This window comes from Drosophila biarmipes, chromosome 3R (genome assembly GCF_025231255.1).
Source record: "Drosophila biarmipes strain raj3 chromosome 3R, RU_DBia_V1.1, whole genome shotgun sequence".
Lineage (NCBI taxonomy): Eukaryota > Metazoa > Arthropoda > Insecta > Diptera > Drosophilidae > Drosophila > Drosophila biarmipes.
This window is the reverse complement of record NC_066616.1, coordinates 3834398-3861838: the sequence shown is the minus strand read 5'-3', so window position 1 is coordinate 3861838 and position 27441 is coordinate 3834398. Positions and strand designations below refer to the sequence as shown.

At 43.4% G+C, this 27441-nt stretch overlaps 1 protein-coding gene across 2 annotated transcripts in view; it reads right to left on the bottom strand.

Moving 5' to 3' along the window:
* LOC108032901 (FERM, ARHGEF and pleckstrin domain-containing protein 1) overlaps positions 1 to 25545 on the bottom strand; it is a 29577-nt gene extending 4032 nt beyond the window's left edge. Inside the window, exons 1-11 of one of the 2 annotated variants that reach the window (XM_017106943.3) lie at positions 24803 to 25545; positions 17503 to 17735; positions 17173 to 17394; positions 16852 to 17095; positions 16633 to 16793; positions 16495 to 16569; positions 14694 to 14800; positions 14357 to 14472; positions 14038 to 14293; positions 7803 to 13594; positions 1 to 7638 (exon numbers count right to left, since the gene is read on the bottom strand). In XM_017106943.3, the coding sequence (XP_016962432.1) occupies positions 2284 to 7638; positions 7803 to 13594; positions 14038 to 14293; positions 14357 to 14472; positions 14694 to 14800; positions 16495 to 16569; positions 16633 to 16793; positions 16852 to 17095; positions 17173 to 17394; positions 17503 to 17735; positions 24803 to 25054 (12813 nt within the window). In that variant the 5' untranslated portion in view covers positions 25055 to 25545 and the 3' untranslated portion in view covers positions 1 to 2283. The remainder of the gene's footprint in view (positions 7639 to 7802; positions 13595 to 14037; positions 14294 to 14356; positions 14473 to 14693; positions 14801 to 16494; positions 16570 to 16632; positions 16794 to 16851; positions 17096 to 17172; positions 17395 to 17502; positions 17736 to 24802) is intronic. The other variant, XM_017106944.3, reaches the window with a different exon arrangement.
* Between the last annotated feature and the right edge of the window lie 1896 nt (positions 25546 to 27441).

The window sequence follows — 27441 nt, the reverse complement described above, 5'->3', positions numbered from 1 at the left end:
TAAAAATTAAACAAAACGAAAATAAAAAATAATGAAATGATAAAAAATGACTAGAATGGGAACATATTTTTGAAAAACAATCAAATATAGAATACATATACATTTACACATAGAAAACGTAAGGTTAAAACAGTACCAGTTCTTGCCTGAAAGCAAGATAACAAATTATATTTAAAATTAAAACTACTTCTGAAGACTAAATTTCTAAATTGAACCAAATTATAAATAACTTACTTAAAATAATTACATTCAAACAAATTTTAAAATAAATACGTAGTTCTTTTTCTGAAATTAAACTATTCGATGTTTTTATTTGATTAATGAAGTTTTGTTTATTTAGTTTCGTTTCTATATATTTATAATTTAATGCTTGTTAATCGATTGCTCGTGTACATTTTATTGGCTTCTATATTATAAGACTTTCATCATTGTTTCTCTTCGGTTGAGTGATTTTTGTTTTGACTTTGTGTGAGGAAAAGATTTTTTCCAATTAATTTTTATAATCTAAATTAAACTTTAGTGTTGCAAACTTTTGTTTTTTCTAATTTCTTAAAATTCAGCTAATACTGCTGTGGGATTCTTTGGGCAAGTATATGTTTTGAAAAATAATTTTTCAATCAAAAAACACAAGCCCAACTGAAAAAAGTAAAATTTGGTATTAAAAACTCGTTGAGGTGTTAAATGTATACCATTTTCCTAACTAAAGATCATTTTATTAGATATTGTAGGATATTTAATGATTATTTAATTAACTTAATACAAGCTTTATCAGAACAACCAATCTTATCAGAACAATCGATCTTAATTAATTTTACATTTAATATAAACGCAAATAAATATTTTGATTCGAATACTTTTGATTGGATTAAACTTTTAAAATTATTGTACGAATGTAATTACCTAATACCAATCTTACTCCACGCATTTTCTCTAATAACACGTAAATATATTTTTATACTTTTCGTAAACTTAAAGACCAAACATACATAAACCTATTCCTTTAAATACAAGTATATAGGTTTTAAATCGGATTTAAAACTTAACAGGGTCTCAATTAACTCCGTGCTCTGCTCCCATTACAATTACATTTTTAATATACTATTGGTATATGGATTTCCATCATGGGATCTCCGGTTTGGCACATTGAAGTACTTAGCTGAACTAATGGCTAGGACAACAATTGTTCACTTGAGAATCGTAAGTAATAGTTTAATTGGTAATTTGCATCTAAAAACGTTTGCTGTAAAATTAAAAACTTATATAGCACAAGACCTATATAAAATATATATGGCTAGAAAATCGCGTAAAAGCATAGAGTAAATGCTTTCATTACACTGCGACAATGCCGTCTTCTGGTAGGAGAATACTTTAGATCGGGATTAGGGTGACCCCTTCAAGACTCTTTAAACTAATGCATTGTGAGAACTATTCAAAACCTTTTTATTTTTTCTAGGATAATTGTTTTAAAGCATTTGGCTGATTTGTCGCTTCATCATCTGAGATGGCTAAACTTAGATCATAGATGCACAAAACTGGTTTAGAGGTTTGACTCTGGATATTGCCCGCTTTTGACACTTGGATTGGAACTTAGTTGGATAGGATCGAACGACCTGCGCTACCAATACTGACGAAATACTAAACGTAATGTCGCAGATTTCGTGGCAACTTGAATAATTCATATATATTTATTTAATAACTTTAATCTTATGTGTTGTGTCTCGAGTTGTGTTGTATTAGCTAAATAACAATTAAATAGTTGTATTCTTGTATTCCATTATTCGATGATTAAACAGTGCATTAAAATTTGTTCAACTCGTTTAACGTTTCCGCTCTATACCCCATATATATTTAAATGTTGAATTGATCTATAACATTATCATATATCAATACCGCCAAAGGCAACTCAAACTACACCGACCTACGGGCTCCTGTTATCATCTCGATTATTTAAGGTATTTTATTTGATTTGTTTTGTTTTGTAATGTTTGATTAAAATGTCTTTTACTTGAATTTGATTTTCTAACGCTTCAAGGGGAGCTATAATTGTTTTAAGTTTTCTATGCAGCTTGTAAGATTCTTGGGTTTTCATTTTTGTTTTGTTTGCTTGTCGTAAATCAGTCTCAGTTACAAATAAGTTGGTTATAAGTACTTGGATCGTGTGTAAAAGTCGAAGAGTCGTTCTAAAAATTTCCAAGGCAACGGAACAAATTAAAAGGCTGCATTCGTTAAGCACACGCAATTGGGTTTATTGGGGTTCCTTGGGAATTCCGTGGTGCTCCCTCCCTATTGGTCACTGAGCTCATCCGAGTCATGGAACTTGGGCGGCGGATCCACACGTATATCCAGCCCGCAGGCGTATCGCTCATACTCAATGGGTTCCGACTCGTAGTCCGACAGAAAATCGGGATAGGGAAGCCCTTGTCGAGCTTGGGGACCCATCCCTTGGTGCTGGTCCTGTACCACTCCTTTGGGTGCACCCCTTTTTATGGTGCCCGATCCTGATGCTCCCACTTCACCCCCGAACCCACTACAGCTGTCCTCACTAGAATTGGCCAGCTCGTCGGACAATCCACCTCCACGGGTCTCGTACTCACTCTCCTCCGGATTGCAATAACTTCGCCCATGATAAGGTCGAACTTGGGGTACTGCTCCCGAAAACCCGGATGTACTTGCGGCCGTGGAGTCCTCCCGCTTCAGCTGTCTTTTCTTAGTCCGAGCTGGCTTTACGGGCTGCCCCGAGACCGGAGGCATTGGATGATTAGTAGCTGCTGGAACCTGCACCGGATTAGGGCGCTCCATTACCAAGGACTGGTGATACATTGGCTTGGTTATGTGGCTCAGGCGATCGTAACGGGGAAAACCCATCTCGTCCACATTGTCGCTCATGTCCAGACTCTCAAATTTTCCACTGTACTGCGGATAATCGTCATACTCGTCTGTGTGCTCCTGATCCCGTTCCAGTTCCTCGTCGAATTCAAGATACTGGTCATCCCGCTGGCAAGACGAGTATTCCGAGCTGCCCGAATCGACCTCCGGCAAATAGCCCTCTGAGCACTCCGAACTCTCCGCTTGCTCCAACAGAGCTGCAGCGGTCATATTGGCCCTCATTCTTTTGGCGGGTAGCTGACGCTTCTTTCGGTAGCCCCGGCTCCTCATTTTCGCCTCCTGACCCCGCACATCCAACGAGCTGTCTGTATCATTTCCACTGGGGGGACTCTTTAGGGAAGTAGCCATAGCTCCAGCACTCAGCTGGCTTGCCCCTTTCCTTGGGGGTTTTTGTAGCAACTGATTTGGTGGCGACTCCGAGCTTAAGCTGCTGGAGTAATAAGGTGAACAGCGGACCAACTTATCCGCCCGCTGAGGCATTTGAGGAGAATTGGGTTCCGTACTTTCGCTGTTCAGCGTGTTGGTGGTGGTGGTTGTGTTGGTGGCCGATGACGTGGAGTGTGGATCCCTCTCCTCGTCGATTCTCATGGGCAGCTCCTGTGACGACTGCTGCGACTTGCTAAGCATGTGCTCGTGGAAGGAGCTCGACTGCCGCAACTGCTTGCTTGTGGTCTTGAACTCGCGGATTTGGGTTTTGGAAAGGGTCCTATCATCATAGCTGTGGTGCTTGGCCAGCGGCTTTGGTGGAGGAGCAACAACTTCACCTGGCAAATCACTGGGGGTCACAATCGGAGGCACTGTGGGAACTGGTGGTGGTGGAGGCTTCGGCTTTCCCGCAGTAGGAACAACTGCACTCTGAGCCTTTTTCTCTTCGGCCTCTGCGGCTTCGGCTGCCTGCTCCGCCAGTCCAGGTTGCTTCATTTTGTTAAGCAAGGCCTGCATAATCGGTCGAGTAACTGCTGGTTTTGGTTTCGTGGGCGGTTGGGGGGCCCTAGGCTTTTGGCGCACCTGCTGGGCCTGCTGAGTTTGTATCTGAGTAGTGGTCGGAGAAGGGTGTTGAGGTCCTGAAACTACACCATGGAGCGGCACAAACTCCTGGCTCTGATAGCGCTCCGTTAGCTTCTCGGTGTGCGCATACAAACGCTCCACAAACGGCGATTCGGACTCGGAGCATATTTCCTGACTCTGGTATAGCTTGGACATCATCTCCAGAGAACGGCGTTTTCGGGCGGCAGCACTTGTCTCCGAACCAGTTTGAGTGTCGACGAGCTCTTGAGCAGCTCTTGCCTGATTGCCATTGCTCCCGCTCCTTCTATGTACCGGTGGCAATGCACAACGCTTTTCCTCGCTGGGAGAGCTTAGACTGGTTTTGTTTCCCGACAGTGCCTGCTTGAGTGGATGATACTCTCCAGGGGTCACGCCGACCAGGGTGCGACTACTAGAAGTAGACCATTCGCTGATGGTATGAGCCATTTCGGTAAGAGTCAATGTAGTGTCATCACTACGAGTTGCTGAGGTAGGCTCACTCAGCTTGTCCGTCTCGGAATTGGACAGCATGTCATATCGCAGACCATCTGATGAACCATTATCCCCGCTGAACTTGTGCGAGAAGCTACTGCCCCCACTCTGCTCGTTTAGGCTTTCAGCAGATTTATTGATCGAACTAATACTCGACTTGGTTTGATTTGATTTCTCGCTCTTGGCACATGAGTGTGTTGAGACGGCAGAGAGGCTATCTGATCCGGAAAGATTAGCATACTGGCGCACTGTGTTGGTCCCCGTGGACCATTCAGAGATGCTGAGACCAATTGAGGTGTCCTCCGAGTGGGAGCTATGGGTGCACTTCTTCTGCTGCATTCCTCCCATCCTCACAGTGCCATCGAGGTCTGTGCCTAGGGAGCTCGTTTCCTCCTCTGAGTGACTGGAGTGGCTGCACTTTTTGCAACTCGCTCCACCTCCACCGCTGCTCAAACGAGCTTCGTAGTTTCTCCGCACAGTAGTCTGGTCCTCCAGATAGGTGGTGCTTCCAGACAGAATGTCGTCAATGGATGTATCCGAATTGTTTGAGCCCCTCGAAAGCTTTCTAAGTTGAGTATCTGGTGATAACTGCACTTTAATAGTCCCCGGCATGAAAACATCATCACTAGAAAACAACTCTTCTTCCGAGAGAGGGCTTCTTGGAGCTGGTGATCTAGTGGGCTGAGCTACAATCACTTCGGGACTAGAATTCTTTCGCTGTACCCTTGCGGTGGCCTGAGTGGAGGAGGTGCTACAGCTCACATTTAGCGATGACGAAAGACAGGAGGCCGCACTTAGAGTGGAGCTAAGACAGCTAACAGTATCCGGTTGCAATTGCTCATTGCCAAAATCATTGTCATCAAATGCTGCCGACATAAGATAGGCGGTGTCCTCGTAGGGAAGAACTTTGGCCACATCAGGAGGACCTACTGCCATCTCCTCATCCAGAACCACCTTATCGGCACTTTGGGCTTCGCTGGCGTAGTATGTTTCAATACTCTCTACAATTATGGGAGCTCCAATAGCACTTGAGGGAGGCGAAGGCCAGTCTAGGGAATCCTGTGACTGCTGGAACGACAAGCTCGCTTTCCAGCAGAACGACTTGGGCACCGGTTTGTCCAAATCCGGCATGGCATACATTGAGTCGGCCGGCTTCACCGGCACATGATCGAAGGGAATCTCCGGCAGAGGCCAGTCCTCCGAATCTTGACTACCTGCATTAGAAAGGCACATGAGTGTGTGTCGTTCCACATCGTCGCCCTGCAGTTCATCAACGTGAGTCACAGAAAAGCGTCCTGTGACTAAGGTTGGTGATTTCGGTTCATTAAGACTTCCCAAACTAGAAAGACGATCACCAGTTGCAGAGTCGCAGGGAATCTCCGGCATCTCTGCCGAAGTGCGTCGATCTGCATCTGAAATGTAAGCAAGATTAGTATTGCTCCTCGAATCAGAGCTTAGACTGGGCTGGTGATCTGTGGAGCCCACAGACTCATCCCGCATGCTGACGGAATGCGTAGAGGCCTTGCTCACGTCATCCTCCATGCTAGACTTTTCGGATGCAGTGCTACGTTCCGAAATTCTTGAGAGAGTCCTGCCCAAGGTGAAGCCAGTACTGTATCCAATAATGTCCGTGGGGTTCACTCCAATCCCTCCCAAACTACTTGTCATAGCTGGGTAACCAAATGTGGCCGGAAAGTCATTTAGTTCGTCCTGGTAGCTGAGATCGCTGGCGTCCTTCTGCTCATCTGGAGAAACCTCCTTTACGTCGCTGTCAGAGGAGTCTTGCAAGGGATTTAGTGCATCGTACCGCTCATATCCTCCATCCGTTTCCACATGATGCCAAGGATCATCTGTGCTAGAACTGTTTGAGCTCTCGATGGGAAACGGGCGCCAGGTGCTTTGTTGCTCCTTTTGTGCTAGATCGCCACGCCTTTGCGCCGCCCCAAGAGAACCAGAACTGCTTTCCGTCTCAAATGAACCGCGCGACTCCACACTCAAAGAACCTTTAGAATCGAAACTGGATTTCGATTCCTGCGAACTGCGATCACTTCCCGATTTTCCTGGCTCCGCCCGAGTTACCGAGAGTTTCTTTCCCGCATTAGCCCTTGCCGGCTTCTCAATTCGCGGTGGTTTGCGCGATCCACCAGAACTAGATTCACTGTCTTCGGTGCGTGCCCCGCCCCTATCCAATATTTTGGCAATGCGTTCCTCTATGGGATCGAGGTAGCACTCCGTGCTGGTTCCCAAATCGATCGGACTCTGCTTTTCTAGCGTCGGGGTGCTCGGTTTCTTGCCAACCAAGACTTTGGCCTCGTTGGTGGGCGTTTGCTCGTTAGATCCCGTGGGTGTGATCTCATCCTTGTCCAGCTGGAGCATGCGCTGCTTGAGTTCCTCGCACTTGAGCGCCTCCTCCTTGCCAAAATCATGCGATATTCCTAGAGGTCGGGCAATGGAACAGCTAACGCTAGACTCATCTTCTACTGAACTCTTCTCCTTTCCCACCGACAGGCTCCAATCTGGTTGTCTTTGCAGACTTGTGTCCTTTTCTCCACTCGTCCAGGAATCTGAGCTCTTCGAACGGTCGCTTTGCTTCTCCAGGATCTGTTTTTTCTTGTTGCTGTCCGAAGAGCCTGTATACTTCTCGAAGGTCTCCAGCACGGACTTCTCGATTTGGGGACTTGCATTGGGTGGAGTTAAAAGGATATTTAAATCTGAAGTGGGAGTTGCGCAGTTTGAGTAATCAAGCGGGTTCGCATCTTCCAAAGTAGCCTGCGTTTCAAAAACATTTCGATCCGGTTCTAAGGTACGTGGCTCATTGTCAGAAGTATCAGATCCTATGAATTCGTCACATTCCACAGTGATCCAGGACCCTGTTTCATCACTGCGACTGCGATCAAGACTCAGCCTATTTGTATCTTGCCTACCAACTTTTAGGTGGCGCCGCTCGGAAGAATTTTCGTCTTCCTCTATAGATGGCTCTTCACATTCTATGGTAGGCACTCGGTGTGGATATCCCTCTGTTCCAGCTACTGCCCCCGGAATTGGCGACTTGCTCGCTGGTGAGTGGCTTTCATCAGCGGAGACAAAAGAGTCCAGACTTTCGGCTGTGGATGGCTTTCGACTGAAAGTTCCATCGCTATCGCGTGCATCTTCGGAAGGCAGCGACCGTTTGAGGATCTCCAGAGACCTGCGCTCTGAGATCACAGCTTGCATATCTATATCCTCCTGATGGGGCTGGAAAAATAATATATACTTAGTAAACCCTTTTCAATGCTGAACGATTAATTTTATTTGAGTTCATAAGTAGCCTGCGATGTCTGAGTTCTTACTTTTGTGACTTTCTATTAATTAAAACCATCGCTGATCAAGAAATCAAATAAAATCATGTAAGTGCTTACCTCTTGGACTTGATATTGATGGGCAAACATTCGACGATCCCCAATAGCACTCCTAGCCACTGGCGCTGGCTTCTCCTCATTCTTCTTTGACGCCTCGGTTGCTTGTTTTTTGTCATCCAGACTACGGGCTTTGACGTCGGGCCCGAGATAATGATGCTCGGCTGGTCTCTCCAGACTACTCGACTTTCCGTCTATCTTCTTATGGACAACATTACCCTCGATCTTCTGCTTAATTTCCTGAGCTTTGGCTATTTTCTTCGGCGATTTAATGAGCATATCTTCGGGAGCGTCTGACTTCTCAGAGTCTTCAAAGGATTTATTGCGATCCTCAAAGCTGCGATTTGCTTTGTCCAGTTTGTCAGGGCTGCGACCTTCGTCAAAGCTGCGGCTGAATTTCACAAGTGAATTATCCAGTTTTCTGGGACTCTTGGCGATTAGAACGTGATCTTCAGCCTTCGATTTAAACTCTGTTTCAATGATTATTTTATCGCCGTCAGTTTTTACCAGGATTTTATCTTCGGGAGCGGGAAAAGCCGGCAATGTGTCTTTTACTGGACTTAGCATAGTGATGGTTTGCTTCATGGCTGATTCGTATAGTTTCTGCTGGCGTTCCTTGCGCTTGGCTATATCTGCCTCTGTCTCTTCTTGGGATTTGCTCTTGTCCTTGCTCAGGCGGCGCATCTCAATGGATCGAGGCCGCTCCTTCGGGCTGGATTTCTTACTTCCCCTTCCATCTCTTGCTTTTATATCGTCCGCACTGGTCCGCCTTGACTCCGGACGACTTCTAGACACTTGTTTTCCTTTATAGGGTTCCGAAGTTTTAAGTTTCCCTTTACCAGTGCTTTCAACACTGCTTGCTCTGGAGACCCCCGGCGAAGTTTTTCGGGAACTGTTGGCTGAGCTGTAGGGCGACCAGTCAGTGAATCGGTATTTTGGTATGTTCAGGATGAGGTGATCACCGCTCCTAAGCTTCATTTTTGACTTCTTTTTGTCCTTAATTTTTACGCCCTGCAAGGCAATTTTCTCTATATATCGCAGTTGGTTGAGCAGCTGCGCCTCCTCGCTGTCGATGGTGACTGCACTGAGCAGCAAATCTCTTCCATTTGTTTGGTAGCTGCTCTGCGTGGGTATGGAGCCTGCGCATGAGTGAACGCTGTCAGCGGTGTCTTCGTCCTGAGCCGCTGCTTGGCCCTCCCGCTCCAACGACTTCTCCTCGAGAATCTCTGCCTCTTCCTCAAAGCCTACGGTATCGTCCTTTGAAGAAAATGCATTCATCGGCGGCAGCCGGTGAAGCGAGATAACAGGAGTGTCGAGGCTCTTGGTTCGTCTTTCTGTTGTCGGTGATTGTTGCTGAGTGGCCTTTTGGCGCTGCAGTGACACTGATCCTTCCGAGAGATTCAGACGTGCATGGGCGAACAAAATGGGAGCATGACCCTTAGAGCGCATCACAATCGAAGAGTCTATGATCTCCTCGATTAACTTCGCTTTGGACTTAGATCCGCTGGCTGTTTGCTTCTTCAGAGTATAATCAATGTCTGAGCCGGTGATTCGTTCCTCGTGGCATGTTTCGTAAATGTCGTCGTTGCTACGGAAAAACTCGGCGTGTTCCAGAATAGGTGAGGGGATGTTCTCGTTCCTCTGATAATCATTTGTGCACTCGTCAATGCGACCCCTCATCGGCATGTGTGGTTCGTCTTCTGAAGAAGGAATCGAAATGGAACGCTCCGATATTCGTCTTAGTTCAGAGGCATTTGCATACTGAGGGTCCAGTTTTTGTGTTTGGTACCGACTCTCCAGATCAGCCAGTCTCCTGCACTGAGGAGGCGACCCCTCAATCTCAGTGGAGCTCATTGTCTGCCCGCGTCCCCAAGCCGCCGATATAAGCCTGCTCTGCTCAATGCGGAGAATAGACTCGATCTCCTTACGCGATTGCGGAGGCGAGAACTCCAAGCGATCGGGTATAGCCTCCGCTGAGCCAAACACATCATCTGAGTCCAAGCTTTCGTCGTCGGAAGAGAAGGAGGTTATACGCGTTTTGCCTTTCTTTGACTTTCCAGCCGACTTGGTCTTGGGAATAACCCTTGGTTTATTGGCTTTCCGGGCGTTCGCCTGTAGCTCCTTGCGAAGGCTCTGAATGAGTTCCATTTGTTTTTGCTCAAGCTTCTGCTGCTGCATGCTCTCTGTTCGCGAACTGGTAGCTGAATCGCTTTCAATCTGGCTGAGTTTCTTGTTCAGTTTCTCCAACGTTGAGGCGTCCATTTGCTTGGTGATATCCCTCTTCGGTGACGACAGATGAATTATTGGAATGGTCTTGTCAATCTCCAACGTGACTGGGTCCACTTTTGATAGGTCAATGTTTTGGGTGAAAAGAAATTCCTTGGTGTCTGGCGGCAACAGACTGTCGAGGATATCAGGCAGGAAGTCAGAAGTGCCAGGCCCGGAAGCTACGCAACTCTTCGGTGACTTGGGCGATTTCGGAGATTTAGGAGACTTCGGTGACTTCGGAGACTTAGGAGACTTGGGCTTTGTGTGTTTCTTTTCACTGGGTGAAGGAGCAGTTCCGTTCATGATGTGCCGCTTGTGGAGCACATATGGAATATCCTCCTTTAGAACTTTTGTAAAACGCCTTTCGTAATCCCTGAAGAAGCTCTTCGGAAGCTCGAAGCCTGTCTTTGGAAGCTCCTGTACGCCTTGCGAAGCGGCAGCTCCATCGTAGCATTTGGGAATTTCAAAATTACCGTGTGCCTTGCAAAGAGGTGGAGCACTGGGGATCTGCTTGTAGATGTAGTCCTCATCACTGGAGTTTGAGTCCGCAGGAGTTAGATCAATAGACTTCTGGTGCATCAGCACGTGGCGACGTGAATTACTTCCTAAACGGGCGCGGTTAGCCAGCGAGTTAGGGTCGCTCTTGGTGCGCTCCACTGTAGCGTGAGATGAATAATTTAGGGGCACCATAATCGGATTGTATTCCTCAAAGTGCGTCTTAGCTATTAGTTCCTCCTTTCGCGTTATCTTTTGGTGTGCCATCAGCCGAGCCTGCTGCTTCTCAAACTCTGATACAAGCTCGGGGGTCAATGGATACTCCGGGCTCAGCTTGCTCTTGTCGTCTTTAGGCTGCTGGCCTTCCCACTGCTTGGTGTACTTTTGAATGCACTCGATTCGATCTTGGTCGAAACTGAAGATATTCTCACTGTCCGATCGTCGACGGAATGCTGATATCTTGCAGGATTGTGAGTTGCCCCTTTTTATGGGAGCCATCTGATCAAGGGAATCTCCTGTTTGAATGTCCTTTTCTCGACAGCGTTTTCCCGAAGCCGGAGTAGATACGGATTCCGGAGACTTACTGCCAAAAGATTTGGCATTGCGTTCAATCTCTACATTTTGAAGACTAATCGAGTGTACCTTTGACGTCTTGTGCGTCTTGTTGCTGGGGAACGTGGAGTAAGTGTCACGACTGTCATAGAACGAACTGTTTGCAGTGGAGCTATGTGTGTCGGAAAGCAGGCAATCGTGACTCTTAACCTTTGGCCTTGAGTATAGACCCTCGGGCGTTGCTTCTAGTCCGGCTTCGACGGCATCGTAGTAATCACTTTTCGATTCTTGGCTAGAGGCGGCAAATTTCTCGTAGAGCTCCTTCTTAGAGAACTGCTTAACTTTTTTGCCGGTGGTTGTGGGCATTTCATAGTTGCGGCCGAAGCAATCGCCCACTAGTGATTCTTTGGAGTCCTGGCTAGAAGCCACTGAAGTTTTGCTCTTCGTCGTCTCCCGTGACTTTTTGCTGTCCGTGTGGTAGAGGCTGTCTCGGGACTTTTTGCTAGAGTCTGAGCTGCGCGAGATCTTTGTTTCGAACATCTCACTCTGATTCTCTTGGCTAGATGTGCGCGTCAGCGCCTCCTGGATCTTCTTGTAGAAGTTGCCGTCTGACTTTACCGAAAGCTTCTCGCGCGGCAGGTAGCGGGGATCCTCGGCGTCCCAAATCTCATTCATAATATCCGCTGCTGACTTTGATTTGACATCGATTGCAGATCGGTACTTGTGCTGCTGATGCCCCTCAGATACTGACTCGTCGTCACTTGGTATGTAGTTTCCCGAATCAAGGGAGCACGAGCGCATATGGTCCTCGGCGCGGCCACGACCTCCAAAGAAGTCAATATCGTACTTCTCCAGAAGTTCGTAGCTGTCCTGCGAAATGTCGTCTTGAGAACCCGAGTAGTCCAGGTGCTGGCCAAGCTGACGGCGGTGCTCCTGGGTGTTGTATGTGCTACCCGGATAACTGGAGGAGTACACCTTGCTCTGGGGCAACGGAGAGAAGTCTTGGTGCGCATCAATGGAGTGGTTCTTGGTCACATACAAAGAATGACGGGAATCGTCGTAGCGCGTCACTGGCGAGTCGATACGGTTAGAGGAAAGAAACTCCTTGTCGAAGGCGGTCATCGGTTTGGGAAGCTCCCGATCGTAATAGGTGGTACTGTAGCGCTCGAAAAGATCTTTGCAGGAGCTACTCTTTAGCCAGGATTCGCGCTCCACTTGGTCATAGATATTCTCGCCCTCTTCTTCATCCTCTTCCTCTTCGTCGTCCATGTAGTGGGCGGCTGCTTCCTCGGGTTTTACAAACTGAGTAGAAGAATACAGGTTCCCAGAAGGCATGTGATACTCAAGTTTCTCCGAGGACGATGACAGTCGAGAAGCCGGAAGAATACCAACCGAGTGATGAGTGATATAGTGGCTGTCGTAAGAATCCACTGAATCAACTCCAGATAGCTCAGAGTTTCGGGGAAGTGAGTGAGTATGTCGGGAGCTTTGCGAATCCATCGAGGGTGTCAGGTAATTTTCGGATTGTGCAAGCTTTGTCCGCTCTCCTTGACCATACCGCTTGGTGCTAAAACCAGTGCCGAAGTAAGAGGAGGAAGAGGACTCCGAGGGGTGATTAAGATCATTGTGATATTGGTAGTTGCCATTGTTGTAATTCCTTTCCTGGACAGCAGCCGCATAAGCTGAGGTGCTGGGTTGTTGCAGGAGAACAGGAACTTGACTTATACCCATTTGCTTGGCTCTTGTGTACTGAAGAATTGACTGATCTATGAACTCATCGCTGAAATGCTTCTCACGGATCTTGGACTTGGCTTTGCGATTAACAGTTGCGTATATGTCATTCCGTTCGTTGAGATTCAGGTGCTCGCTGTTCGAGATCTTGTGCTCCTGGTGAGCGGAGCTGTGAAAGTCTGGATACTTGTAGTGGCCCATGTCGTTGATGTCGGTGTAGATTATGTTGTCCGTCTCCGTTTCGGTCGAGTTGGCATTAGCGTTGTTGAGCATGCACTGTTTAGACATCGAATAACTGGTACTGCTATAATGGACTGGCGTGGCAGTTTGCGACTGGGACTCCTGTGACCGAAGCTGCGGACGATGGGCACTGGCCAAGCCCGAGCCCAAAGCCGAGGCCGATGCTGCCGCCGCTGAGGCTGCCCCCATAGTCTCCCGATTGATGGTAGATGCCGTCAAGTCCGAATCCGCTTCCTCCTCGACTAATTCCTCCTCCTCCTCCCCCATAGGCTCCCCCTCCTCCTCCGTGTCCACAGTTCCCGGGTCCGCCTCCTCCTCCAACTCCATTGAGCTGTTGAGATCCACCGAACGACCCACTGTGCTGATGTTGTGGATAGTGTTGTGGTTGGTGCTGCTGCTGTGCGTGTTGATGCTGATGAGCTGCGGCGACGCAGGGACAAACGCTTGGGATCCCACTGAGACTCGACGAGGGGTGCTGCTGTTGTACAAGTGGGACAAGTGGCTCAGACCTTAACGCGCCGGATGAAACAACAATTCCGAATTTAGCGATCAACGGGAATCAGCTACACAGTTAAGGGAGCAAAACGATATCGAAATCATACCGAACTGAACTGAGCAGACCCCAAAACAAACCCTTTACTCTGGAAAAGAAATCATTAGATAACGAAACCCCCCATCGAATGGGTGGAAAATTATACACTATTGCTAGAAAGTAAGTTTAACTTAACCGTTTAAATTATAAGTTACTTAACTAAGAGGGAGTAAATCATAGGAACTTTATAAACTCTAAATTCTTATTCAAAGTAAAATGGTAATTCACTACATAACTTAAATGCGAGTCCGGGAACACAACGCTCCAGTATGTTATTAATTGAATTGTATAAATGAAATATAAGTAAAAGATGTTGAATTCATTAGCATCTCTAGATGCCAGACCCAGACGGGGACTTACCTAAATTGTGATCGCCTGGATGCACACGAGCCGGATCGGGACCGCGCTGTTGGAGGTGGCTGCTGTGGCTGGGCGAAGTCCACGACTGCGGACCCTGCGGCGAAAGCGAGCGGTTCGAATTCATTTGGTCCATAGCCACTGCCGAGTGGTGTTGCCGTTCCGCCGCCGCCGCCGAGCATTCCGCTTCCTCCGGGGAGGTTGGCGAGTCCGCTGCATAGTTCTTCGTCTGATAGATCTCCACCTGGGCTGCTGTGACCTTCAGACGTATTTTAGGGCGATTATTAGCCTGGTTGGGGAATGCGACGCTAGAAGAACTCACTTGAGAACGCATGTGGTCGATAGGATTGTCTCGTCGGCGATCCAAGGTATCCGCTGCCTTCTTCGTCAGAGAAGGGGTCGTCGAGTCGCTGCATTGATTGCGATAGTCCCATGCCGCTGCAGCGTGCAATCAGAAGGCGATTTCAAGTTAAAACGAAATCATTTCAAATCAAAGAGCATACACTATTGAAACACAATAACTCGACTCGACAAGACATTGTTCATTCGTCATCAGCTAGCAAAATAAGCCCGAACTCAAAATTCAAATGAAGACGAACAAAATGAGATCGAATCGAATACTTATATTCTTCAAAACGGGTAACGAAATAAATACAAACCAGTGTCAATTGGGAGTAGGGGATTGGCTGAAATGCTGGAATTCACATACGTATGCGATTGACTTCGGCTACTAGCATTCAGTGGCCCTTGCCGGAATGACTGAGACCTGCAGCAAAAGAAAAGACAAGAGGATACCACGTTTTATATTTTCACATGCTCAGTTTTTGGTTTTCTTTTTAGTTATTTTCTTTAGTTTCAGGATGTTTTTTTAGGATTTAGTTTTTCGTTTTTTAGGGTATATTTTAATTTGAGAGTTTCGTTAGATTAGCACAGTTTGGTTGAAAGTTTGTGGTTTGGTTTTAGAGTTGAGCGCATTGCTTAACTTAGCGAAGTCATTTCAGTTCAAAATAAAATAAACAAGAATATCAACGAAGGGTTTTTACAGTTAGCCAGTAAGCTACTATAAAATACAAAACGGAACACAACCATATATATTCACACTACGGGGACTCTGGTCTGTTGAACCAGTTTGAACGGGAAAAATTCGTTAGATAGTTAGAGTAAACCAACAGATTTCGCGAATAAAATCTATTTTTAATAACATTGCTAAATACTATGGGATGTTTATTTTAGGAGCAACTGTCTAATTTACTACACAGTTAGAGGAAGCGAAGGGAACGGGTTTATTAACGAGTTAAGCTTGCTTACCATCTACGTTATACTTGTGGTACAGTCTAAACAACAACACACACAAAAACGTACGACAATAGGAGCTCTGGGGAAGTTACCACTAGATGATTATTTTAAAATATAACTTTTAAGTGCAAGCCAAACTAGGGATGATTTATTCCCCTAATCGATAGATGACAATGATTGGAATATTTGTGAGTCTTATAGCGTGGAGGGAAGTGGTTTGGATGGATGGTAAAGAAATCAGAATGATTTGGGGAGGCGTACATATAGGGAGATGCCAATTCGATTATGGATTCGTTTCAGTAAGTCAAAGACTATCTACATTTATTTTTAATTTGTACTTTAAATTTTAAAATAACTAGAGCACGCACATACTTTCGCGAATAGATACACACCCCCACTTTGGGTAGTGAACTAAATGAGGAATGATAATTTAGGTGTAAGTATAAAAAATAAATTTTAAATCAATGGTGGTGGTAATTGAAATGCTTGTCGTTCTTTGCTGTACATTTGACTAGATTGGGGTTTTTGTTTTGGGGTTTCATTATTTTTTGTTGAACTATTTATAAGTTTTTGTGCTACTTTTAAATGTTGCAGTTTCAGTTTTTGTACCAATTGGTTATTTAAATCCTCTTCTCTTTTCTAAGGCGCATTTTGACCTTGTTTTGTTTCTTTTTTTGCATGTTGTGTTTTTGGGATTTTTGTATCAGTTGGATGGGTAGTAAATATAAGGAAATTCGTTTTAATTAAAAAACAAAACCCACAATAAACGAGTGTCAAAAAAAGTGTAAAGAAATAACGAACGAACGAGTCGAGTTAGATGAGAACGAAGTCATGAATGTAGGCTGATGAATATTTATGTATTTGCTTAAAAATATAATTATATTTGGATATAGATTATTTATAAAGATCGTAACGAATCGAAAATCAAATTGAGATGAAGTTGAGTGGCTTAAGGAAATATAAGCTGCAAAGCCAAAGCTTGATAAAATCCTTTCTTAACAATAAATGTAAGCAAAAAGAAGCATGTCAATGAAGAACTCAAGCCACTTTTGCCACAATAATTTTAAATTGATTTTAATTAAATAAAACGAGAATTGGTAAAAGCTTAGACTTTTAAATCTTGGATTACAATTTAATGTAATTTCAGCGTAGAACGCTGCCTACCTTTGGAAGTTTTGACGCTTTACATAATTCTCGCGTACAAACTCGATTATCTGCTTCTGCGTTTTACCGCTATAGCTGCAACGGAAAGAGAATACATATTTTATTCATATTTTGTAACAATAGATTAAATGTGCGTACCGGAATGAACTGCCCCGTGACAACACGCGAGTTTTGCGCCTAGGCGTGTTTTGTACGGCTGTACACCGGAAGAATCCATGATTTTCCACGCATTTCTTCCAAAAATTTTTGCACTCGTTTCGGCCTTCGAAAAAGAACTCCACGGTGTCCTTGTAATATCCCTAAAACAATAGAATAATTTAGAATTTGACCTGTGAAACCTTGAAGAGGCCAACTTACATAACCTTCGGGGTGCAGCTTAACAAGAAAGCGCTTGCGCTTGAAGGAAATCTTACGTATCTTAGCCCAAGAGAAGGTGTTGATGCGCGTGATGTTCTGGAAGACTGTGATGCCCATGTGGGCAACAGCTAGATTAAGTGGAACACCCTCCACATCCTTCGCCTGGTGCATTTTCATGCCGTAAAGCTCACACCTCCGAGCCGTCTCCAACAAGTTAAGATCCGCCTCTGCCGGAGATTGACCGCTGATGACAAAAAACAGAAAATAATTATGGGTGCTTTTCCTTGCCAAATAAATGTATACCAATAGGTTGAGACTTACACATGTTTTTTGTGGTTTTCCATAATCTTGCGCTGCATTGTGGCATCCTGGTGGGGCACAAAGCGGTATGACGACAGATACGTATGGTCGGGATAGTCTTCGGGTACAAAGTCGCCGCATGACGCCTGTACGATGTAACTTGCCATCAGGGCCGCCGTATTGTCATTGCACTGCAAGCTACCGGTTGCCAAGTCCCGTTTGACTTGCAGACAGAACAAATACCTAGGAATAACAAGTCCCCATTAGATATTATTAAAGATTGGACCTACCAATTACAAAGTGCTATGTGTGTAAATATTTATAAAAGGCTCATAGCTCGTCCTATCTCACCTGGTATACTCCTCTTCTAGTTGCGCTGGGTCGGGTGTATAGAACTTGATGCAAAAGCGCAGCACTGGATCGATGAGTGAGAGTCCCACTTGGCGATTCATCGGCTTCTCCAGATCCAGCCAATATTTGGTATGTGTGGATACTTCCTGGTATTCCAAACCAAAGTAGTCAGCCTCCAGTAAATTTAGCTGCCGGCAAACTTGTTCAAACAGCACACGTCCCAGAGCTTTGGCCTAAAAAAGGTTTTTAAGAAATTAGTTTCATGTTTTTAAGGTCTGTTCATTCAATTGGATGTACAAAAGGTTAGATTGCCCCAAAAATATATATTGCGATTTCATGTTTCACACCCAAATCGTAATATATGATGAAAATTAAGTTCCATTTGTTAATGATTGTAAATGGTGCGCGCACCATTGTCCTATTGGTGAAAATGGGAAGTGCTAAGCCGATTCAGTAAGTAAATTACTTTTCCGAGAGGGCTAATAAGTGGCACGCCGCACTTATGCGGAGCAACTTAGTTCCATAGGAAAGCGGATGTGGTTAAGATGCCCGAATTCGGTCAGCTCGTTAAATTCCAATTTAACTTGCAGCTTGTGGCTTATTTAATATGATGCCACACTCCAAACGATTTGTGGGCGTTGCGCCGGATTGCATTTGAATAAATTTCAATTGGGTTGACGGCTGCAATTAAGTATTTTTAAGAAATAGGTCGAGGCATTTGGGAAGGCCTTTCGGTATCATCTCATCTAAACTACATTTGTATACAAGCAACCACATACAAGTATATGTGCACTGGCTTTTGATGAAATCATTATAAATAGCCGTTTAATCTTTCGATGAGAATGCCTTAATTGGTCTTAGCAATTAAGAAATTAGCTGCCCAAATATAAGTGGGCTGCAACTGAATTACCTATTAATTTTCGCACACATATCCACAGCAAAGCACTTATTAGGATTCCAATATTAATTTGCTAGTCCCGGCAGATCTTGGACGTGCCTGCTAGATCCTATTAATTTGAAATAAAGGAACAATCCCTTGCAAATGTTTTTGCATTCGGAAGATAAACGACTCGACTAGCGCCGCTAACCAATCAGGCAAAGTGCTTTGTCAGTTCGACTTGGCCCATAAAAGCGGGCAACAATCTATCAGAGTGTGAAATGTTTGGCAAGGCGTGCCAGCATTATATTAAGCCCTCTCGGCCCCTCGTGTGTGTTATTTAATATTTTATACCTCAAATTGTATATAAGCCCTGATCTACAACGTAACGAATTTGTTGGCTGACGTCCAAATTGCTGTTGCGGCTTTTTAGCGCATAAACCAAACGGAATTGGGTGGGGCCGGTTCGCATATTAAATAAACATAAACTTCAGAGCCGATAAAAATAGGGCGTATGCGACAATTTCTCAGTTTCCGTTGATAATCCAATACCTATAGGATCAACAAACACAAAGCTATCTTAGCGAACGATACGAGTAAGCAACGTTTTTATTTTATTCATGTATTTAAAATTTTACCTACGAATTCATCAAATCCCAACTGCTTGTTTCCTTACGGAAATAATTGCTCAGCCTATTACATTTATTTACCCAGATCCACAAAAATTAGTTGGGCCCACATTTTCAATGGTAATTTTAGAACCTTGCAGGGGGTATTACGATTTAGTCAAAAGTATGCAAAATAATCGGAAAAACAAATATTAAACAGGGAAGAACGCTATAGTCGAGTATCTCGACAATCAGATACCTCTTACTCAGCTTAAGGGAGAAAAGAAAAACGGAGAAGAATAAGCAGCAAATCTATATTGTATAGCGCCACCTCCTTTATCAGTTTACGAGTATATGTACTCTGTCTTTTCGTAATTGTTCAAAATTGCAGACCATTTTTGTAGTTTTTTTTATTGGGTTAAATAATAAGCACTGAATAACTTAAAACATTTACGAAGATGAATTCTTGTTAATTTGATTGTAGCTTGTTACGAGTAAATATTGGTATTTTTCAGAACAGAACACGAAATTTATGTCATACAGACCGAAGGCCGTCGGGCGCCTACACCCAAACAAAATCGTTGAGTGTCAATTTGACAAGTGTGGTTGAATCGTATGAAAAATCGTATTTGATCCTAATAAGTGTAATTTTGACCACATCTAGGGTCTCTTCGATACAAATTAATGCGTTTATATTTGCGAATTCGAATTGCGCCCGTTGTGCAAGCGTAGTTATCGATATACTATTGTGAGATAGACATTTTGAAAAGATGAATGTAAATATCAAATATTTCAGTATAAGTGTTCTTTAAATCAGGTAAGTAGTTTTCACATAATTATCCTTGTCTTAACTTGTGTCGACTGAGCAACTGCTCAAGTGCTATATATTTGGACAAAAATACGGATTTGAGTAAGTATATACTCTTTCTTATGTCTTTCTTAATTTAAAAAAATTTGTTTTACCCAATAAAAATTGCAAAAGAATATTTGTTTTTATTTTTGGGTGTAACTTCAAAAATGCTTTACTGTCATATTGATATAAAATTTTACCTTCTTATAGCCAGAATTAGATTCAAATTACTCCAAAATAGTGTCAATGTGACCACATGTGCTTGCTACAAAATGCCAATGCGTAGTTTCTTTTTGACACGAAAAAATGTCAAATTGATAAATTCGAAAATATTAAAATGACAGCAAAATAGTATCAATTAGATGTTCCTCGTATCAGAGACTTTTTGACACTCAATAGTATCACACTGACACCTAAATAATGGCATATTGATACGATTTTTTTGGGTGTAGTGATAGCTTCATTTCTTCTCGTTTAATCCATCAATATCACTTGCTTTGTGTTACAAACGCCATTCGGTGCCCCACAAAAACGATGCTACAATACTAGATCTGAAAAATATTTCCCTTTAATTGTCAACTAAAATGTTATTTGCTACTTCTTAAAACCAGTCTCATTTCAGGATATATAATTAAGTTAGCAACCAGCAGAGGGATGGGAGAGTCGCTTTGAATGTGTGCCAAAGTTCTTCTGGGAGTCGCCTGCATTGTCCCTCCTTGCCCGCGCCCTTAGTCATTGTTCCGTTTCCGCAGCCAGGACCCAGAATCAGGCTACTGCCACGCCCAAGCTCTGAATTTTCCTGGCCAAGACAAACAGGCTCACACGCATATATGTGCTGGCCATTCATTCTCAGAGCCATTTATCTTTGTAGGCCAATTTTAGGATCTTCTCCAACTGCAAAACAATCCAATTAACTTTGGCGACTTCTGCAGGCAGCGAGAACGGAAATGGCAAAACGACGGGAAGCTTTTCAATGCAAGCCACCCTTTCCACCAAACTTTATACGCCTACGTATAGTCAGGCACAGGCGAAAAGTTGGCCCACAATTGTCGGTTGTTCAATTTGTCGCCATCGAGAGACAGAAGCGGGACAAGGAGCATATACAAAAGCATGGAAGCCCCTGCGAGCAGGTGCCCTTTTACACAGGAAAAAACAGATTTTGGGGGTTGACAAATAAGATGTTGGTACAAGTTGTTGATTTAAGTTTCTTTCTTGATAAAGCAACTAACCTATAATATGTAATTCAGAACAAATTGTAAATACATTTTTAATAATTTCAAAAAGAACAATACTTTTTTTTGCAGTGCATTCGAAACTGCTGTAAAATGAAAAGAGAGTCGAGACGATATAAAGGAGGTCGTTACCCCTCATCTCGTTCCACTTGTACTGTCCTTGCGTATTGAATGACCTCAACCAACCATTGATATTAAAATTGGGTTATACACATCGGAGACCTCGAACACCTAATTCTATACTTTGCCCAGAATGTAAGAGAGAGTTCAAAAACAAAAGTCGCAAGTAGTAATAAAATAAGTTAGTTAAATGAAGAAGAATTCAGTACAGAACTTTGTTTAGAATACATAAGGGCGACAAACACATTTGGCACGTAAGTTCGTTAATTTTTAGTTTATTGAATATTTTGATACCCGTTAGAGGAAGGAAGCCTTTTTCGATCCCACAATGTATACATATTCTTGATCACGATCATTATTCGTATGAACGCATCATTCGGCATCTTGCGCAACGCAAGTTTATTTGAGCAGGGTGCCACGCCCACTATAATGCCCAGAAACGACAGACCGAACGAAACCGTCTAGCGCCCACATTTTGTAATATTTTCTAAAATTATCAATGAAAGCGTCTTCTTGCTATCAATGGGAATTGATACTATTAAGCCGCAAGTTACGCAGAAAGTTGGTGCTATAGGCATGGTGGCGCTACTGCGTGGTAGTGAAAAAAGCTGATTTTCTGGATGCATATCTTCATCCCTCTCGCTCTCCGTTAAGATGAGTAGCGCTTATCTAATAAATAGTCGATGCTATCGACTAAAGCTTTTCAACCTTATATTTTTTTTTAACATGTATTTTTGTAACTTTACAACCTTTAGAATCCATTAATAACCAGACTGGCTCTTATTATTCTGAATTATCAGCAAAACTCTCTTAACACAGCAAGATAAGTTCTTTAGTACTGTTTGCACCCACAAGAAAGAGATTTACAAACAGAATTTGGCAACACAAAGAGCCCTTTATTGAATATATAAATATATGAAATTGCATAAAAATAAAAAGCTATTAGAGTCGAAGAAGCCAGACTCTTATTCAGTTGAACTTACATGCACAACCATTACAAATTTATTCTAAATTTAAAATTTAGAAATAGGTAATCAAATAATTTAGGTTTTGCTGAATGGAAAGGCGTCCTTTTGACCTTCTCACTTTTCATGTTTCTGTTGTTCCTATGTTTGAAAATATGTTTAACTGAAAATCAGGAGAAGATGGCACAACAATTAAACACTACTAATCCTTGCCGTTTAGTTGTTAAACAACTTTCGAAAATAATTATTATCATAATAATGTTTCCTTTTGATTTGAATATGTAGCTGGTGAAGTTCTGCCCTCAAGCTTTACCCACAACCTTATCGTCCTCGTGCTATTCACCTACCTCATTCACATTCAAGACCATATTATCGTTTACAAGCCACAAAACCCATTAGCAACCCTGATTAATAATGCAGTTGACCGACCATGCAACAATATTCGTTTATATATAGAAGCCAACACACAGACAAAAACAGTCCTCAAGTTGGTGAAATGAATCTAGAAGGGTTGGCTCTCAAGGCTTACATTTTTAAAAAATGCAACTTGTATATAGTGTATGTATGTTGCATGTACTTAGTGCTTTTTGACCACAGAAATATTTCGACATGATTGAATTTTTAATGCGACAAAAAAGAGGATTTCAGCTGATGTGGACATTTGATTTACTACAGAAGCGCCATTGATCGAAACACTTGTATTTGAATTTAAATATATTAATATATTGTGTGCCATATGTATTTTTGCAAAATATTTCAGGCCTTTAATCTATCATTTAAGATATCCAGTGGAAAAAGCAGACAAAACGGCACTTGGCACTACTTCTTGTTACGTATAAAATGTTGAGCTTGCCGCGGGCAAATGCAAAGGGAATGTCAAGAAAAGAATGCAGATAGCGAGTGCCTGGACTCGCACACAAATACTTTGTGTGGAGAACTTTACATCATTTACCGAGCTGGGGCATAGCCTGAAGTAGAACTGTTTCACGAAAAGGTTAGCCCAGAAGCCCGAGGAAGAGTACCAGAATAGACGGCAGCTGTAGCCACCCCCTTCCCGAGACCAGCAGTCCAAAACCACAACGCCCACCCACTCCACTTGGCCCAACCGAAAACCACCCAAACAATGGCAACCATTTTGATGTTGCTTGAAACATTTCCACATCTCGCTGGCGCTCTTGTTCGCCTGTTGAAGCCTTTGGAATGTGTCTACCGTTTCAGGGTGAAATCGAGGTTACACTCGCACACCAATCTTTTTTAGAATGCTTTAAGAAGGGAGAAATGCTTCATCAATTTAGGGTACCAGCCAGATTGCAGGATAACCTTATAAATAATCAAGGCTTTATCAGCTCCTGACTTTATTTCAACTTCATAGTCTGAAATTATCTTTTTATTTTTAAAACGCCTTTTTTTTGAGTGTACACGTTTGGGCGTGGCCTCTTGAACTGCGAAGCAAAAATGGTAAGCCTTTCACTAGGCTGGGCTAATGAAAGGCAGGAAGTGGCGCACAGAACAACAGCAACATGGACAAACTGCGCAAACTATGACTGAATCCATTAACCAACACAAAGTGCCTGACAACAGGGCAGAGAATACGAGTAAGAGGCTGCCCAACAAGGAGTGTAAAAGGAGTAAGCCAAAACTATTTCGGGGAAGTCCAGTTGCATTAGGGCTGTTCTTGATCCACAGCCAGGCAAGAGCAGCCCAATCTGTCAACAGTTCAAAGACCCCAAATGAATCACTTTGCTATAAAAATAGTAATAAAACAAATAATAAAACAAAAAGGATTTGATAGCCTGGAACACAAGGTAACCCGTACACAACTCATCAGCGATATAGTTGGTTAAGAAACAAAAAATAAGAGGAAGTGCAAAAAAGTTAAAAACGTCGTTTTCGGAAAATAAATAAATAAAAACATTGCTGCTTCACAAGCTTCACAATTATTAAATTGCACAACAATTTTCTCAATTTGAACAAAGCGAAATCAGTTCTTTGTGGAGCTGTTGAAGTATCCGCAGGAACGGGAAGAGAAGGTCGATGCCTGGACTACAGAACGGAAGTACTGTGGAACTGGAAGTACCTTGCCCGCTCTTCCTGTTGATTTCAACATGTTTGCCACGAGAAAACAGCGGAAGAATTTTTTCGCTTTCTGGCCTCGTGCCAAACACACCGGGGTGCCACGCCCACCAGACACCTTAGGACTTTTGTCGCATAAATCCCAGCCTTCCCCATTTCCTGACGTTTTTCCTTTTTTCGCGGGTGGTTTTCCAGTTCACATTTAATTAAAAGTAGCTTCTCTTATATTTTACGTATTTCCCGTAAAACTGTTTGTTACGCGGCAGTGCTCCACAATCGTGAAAAGTTGGGTAGAGTGAAGATGCATTTATGCAATTTTCAATTAAGGGATTGCAACCGTTTCGACATGTGCTTCCTGCGTAAGATTCTTCAAAAGTGAAGCAAAGTCAGGGGAAATTTGTTTCCCATTTAATCTTATTTTATTTTTATACCCATTATTCGTAGAGTAAAATGGTATACTAGGTTCGTTGGAAGGAATGTAACATGTAGAAGGAAGCGTTTCTATGGGGCATATGTGTTCTTGAGTTGGTTCAATGGCTAAATAAAAGATTAAATATTGTTAAGCCAAAGCTCACCTGTACTTGGAACATGGTAATCGAGTCGTCCAGCATCTGGATACGAACAGTCAACTTCTTCCCGCCTCGGTGCCGTGGAGTTGAAGGAGTACCATCCACTCCCGAAGGAGTGCTGAGGGAGTGCGTCATGCGACCAGTGGGCAGACCACCCGCCGAATGACCTCCACCTCCGCCCGTGGAGAGATCATAGTGTCTCCCGCCTCCTCCGCCGCCTGCGGATCGAGAGGCTGTGCCCATGTCGGCCAGGGACATTTTGTAGACGAGAATCTTGCTTACCACTGGGTTGGAACTGGCCGAGGACGTGGCATAGAGTGAAGCTGATGTGTTCCTAGATCCCCTTTTGTGGGTCTGTTGTCTTCGATGAGCTTTGTACTAAATGCCTTTCCTTGGAATGCTGCTGCTTTCGTTTCGGTTGTCTCGTTAATTGAATTGCTCAGCTGGCTCTGTTTATTTCCCTTATTGTCTGTGCAAGTGCTTAATTCAATTTCAATTCGTTGCCAGAAAAGAACAATAACGAAAAATTTGAAGCTGCAACTCCACACACGCACTTAAGCACATATGTTTCACATTTGCTTCATTTGCGGTTCCAATAGTTCCTCTTGAAATCTTCAGTCCGAACTCAACCGCCTCAGGCATAATTTTCTTTTGGTTAGGCTTAATTTATTTTTTAGGCGCGTTAACATTTACAACAAGCATGTGTGGCACTGGGTTTCATCGTAGCTTCTCTGGTTTTGGCATCGTTTCCCTACAAGAAAGAAAGAAGAGCATCATGTTAGACATAGTATTAATTAAATATGTGCGGGACGAAACGAAGAGATCTTAAAGAGGCTTTGAATAAAATAATTGCTGATCGGAAGGATAGACGCAGATGAAGAATATATTTATTTTATTCCATATAAAACCAGGAGAGACACATTTATAACATTCATATGGAAATAGTGGTAATCGTCCCATTGTACAACCATTTCAAATAGATAGTCATCGGTCAGTTCTTTGAACCTATATTCCGCATATCAAAACAATAAATGACACAATGAGAGTGGGCGACAATCTTTCTCCTCGACTCAATAAAAATTAAAACCATAAGTCTCAAACAGTAACCCAAATAAATGACTAACTGGAAATGGTTTAAAACATTTAAAGCTTATAAGCACCAAAAGCAAAACTTAAAACGAGAAATGGAATGAAGAAATTAGTAATGTGAAAATAAATAAGCTTATCAAAAGCGACCTACGGGGCATAAACAAGAGAAATGGGCTTGAGGGTTGAGGCGGCAAATCAAATGGGACTACTTTTTCTGCTTCTTGTTTCTCGTCTGCCGGTTGTCTTGGGCGATCAAGTTTGACGGGCCCCGAAAAGCCTACCCACGTGGACGGCCCACGTTCCAAGAAAATAAACAAGAAAAGAGTACAACTCCAAACTCGAAGTCATCGCCAACCTACATAAAACGTATTGATAGAGCGGCGCCAATTATGCGGTGGGCAGGCAATAGAAGATAGGCAGAAAGAAGTAATAATAAAACGTGGAAAATTATGAAGAAACTGCCATTTGCCAAGAAGCATTTATTTATGTCTTTACTCGTAAAATTGAATGCGAACGTGGCCGGCTGGCTGTCAATTTGCAAGATACAGGATGCCTGTCCCATCCATAAGATTGAATGGGGCGTGAAATGTGTGAATTTACGATGCGATGCGAGTCCCTTGTAAAATATAGCCAGGTTGAAGGAGACACTATAAAGCATGTGTTGGCATGATAACCAACTCGACGCGTTCAATGAACCGCAGACTTTTCGGGCAGCCATTCATGGAATAGGGTCTACTGCTGCTGCGATAACGAAACTCTATCTCCAGGGAGTAAAGAAACTCTTTCTCGTGTATGCATGCACCATGTCCCACGAACCTAAGTAGCAGATAGCTGGTCTTCTTAGTTCGCAAAAGTCACGTATGGTCATAAATAATAATAATGATTAGCATGTGCTCCAAAAGAACGTTGGATACGGATACATGCTTAGAGAATAAATGCATGCTTTTGCTGTACATCTAGAATTGCTAATATGGGGATTATTATTAGAACGATATACTCAAAGGAACTACGATACAAAGCTAAGTCGGTTTTCCAAAGGTAAAATAAAATCAATCCAGTATGCAACTGTGAGAATTCCCGTTTAATTAGGGAAGACCTATTTAATGCGATTCACGTCATTATAAAACTAAAGCGGTCATCATCCGGACGAACTCACAATATTATTGATCAACGGTTCCTTCGACGTGTGGAAGTTGCCCTGGGAGACAAGTAGCAGAATGAGGTTGAAGCACCGCTAGATGAGGCAAGTTTGGCTCTGACCAAATCCGTTCTGCCAAGTAGCCACCTATTTATTCCATAACTACGACGCCTTATTGGCTGCATACCTCACTGCATTCCGGGGATCAAATTGGCGAATGATGCGCCCCATCTACCGTAAATCTGTCCGTCTTAATCACTGGCAGCCCAAGTTTAGCACAGAGTTAGTCGTTTGTCAAGTAAAGTTTAACAAGTTTCTAAGTACAGGAGATGGAAGTGTCTGCCTCCTGCTTGTGTATCTTACGTGCTGCTTCGTACCGTATCTGTGATGCATTGTGCGAGTGTGTGTGACCCAGAAA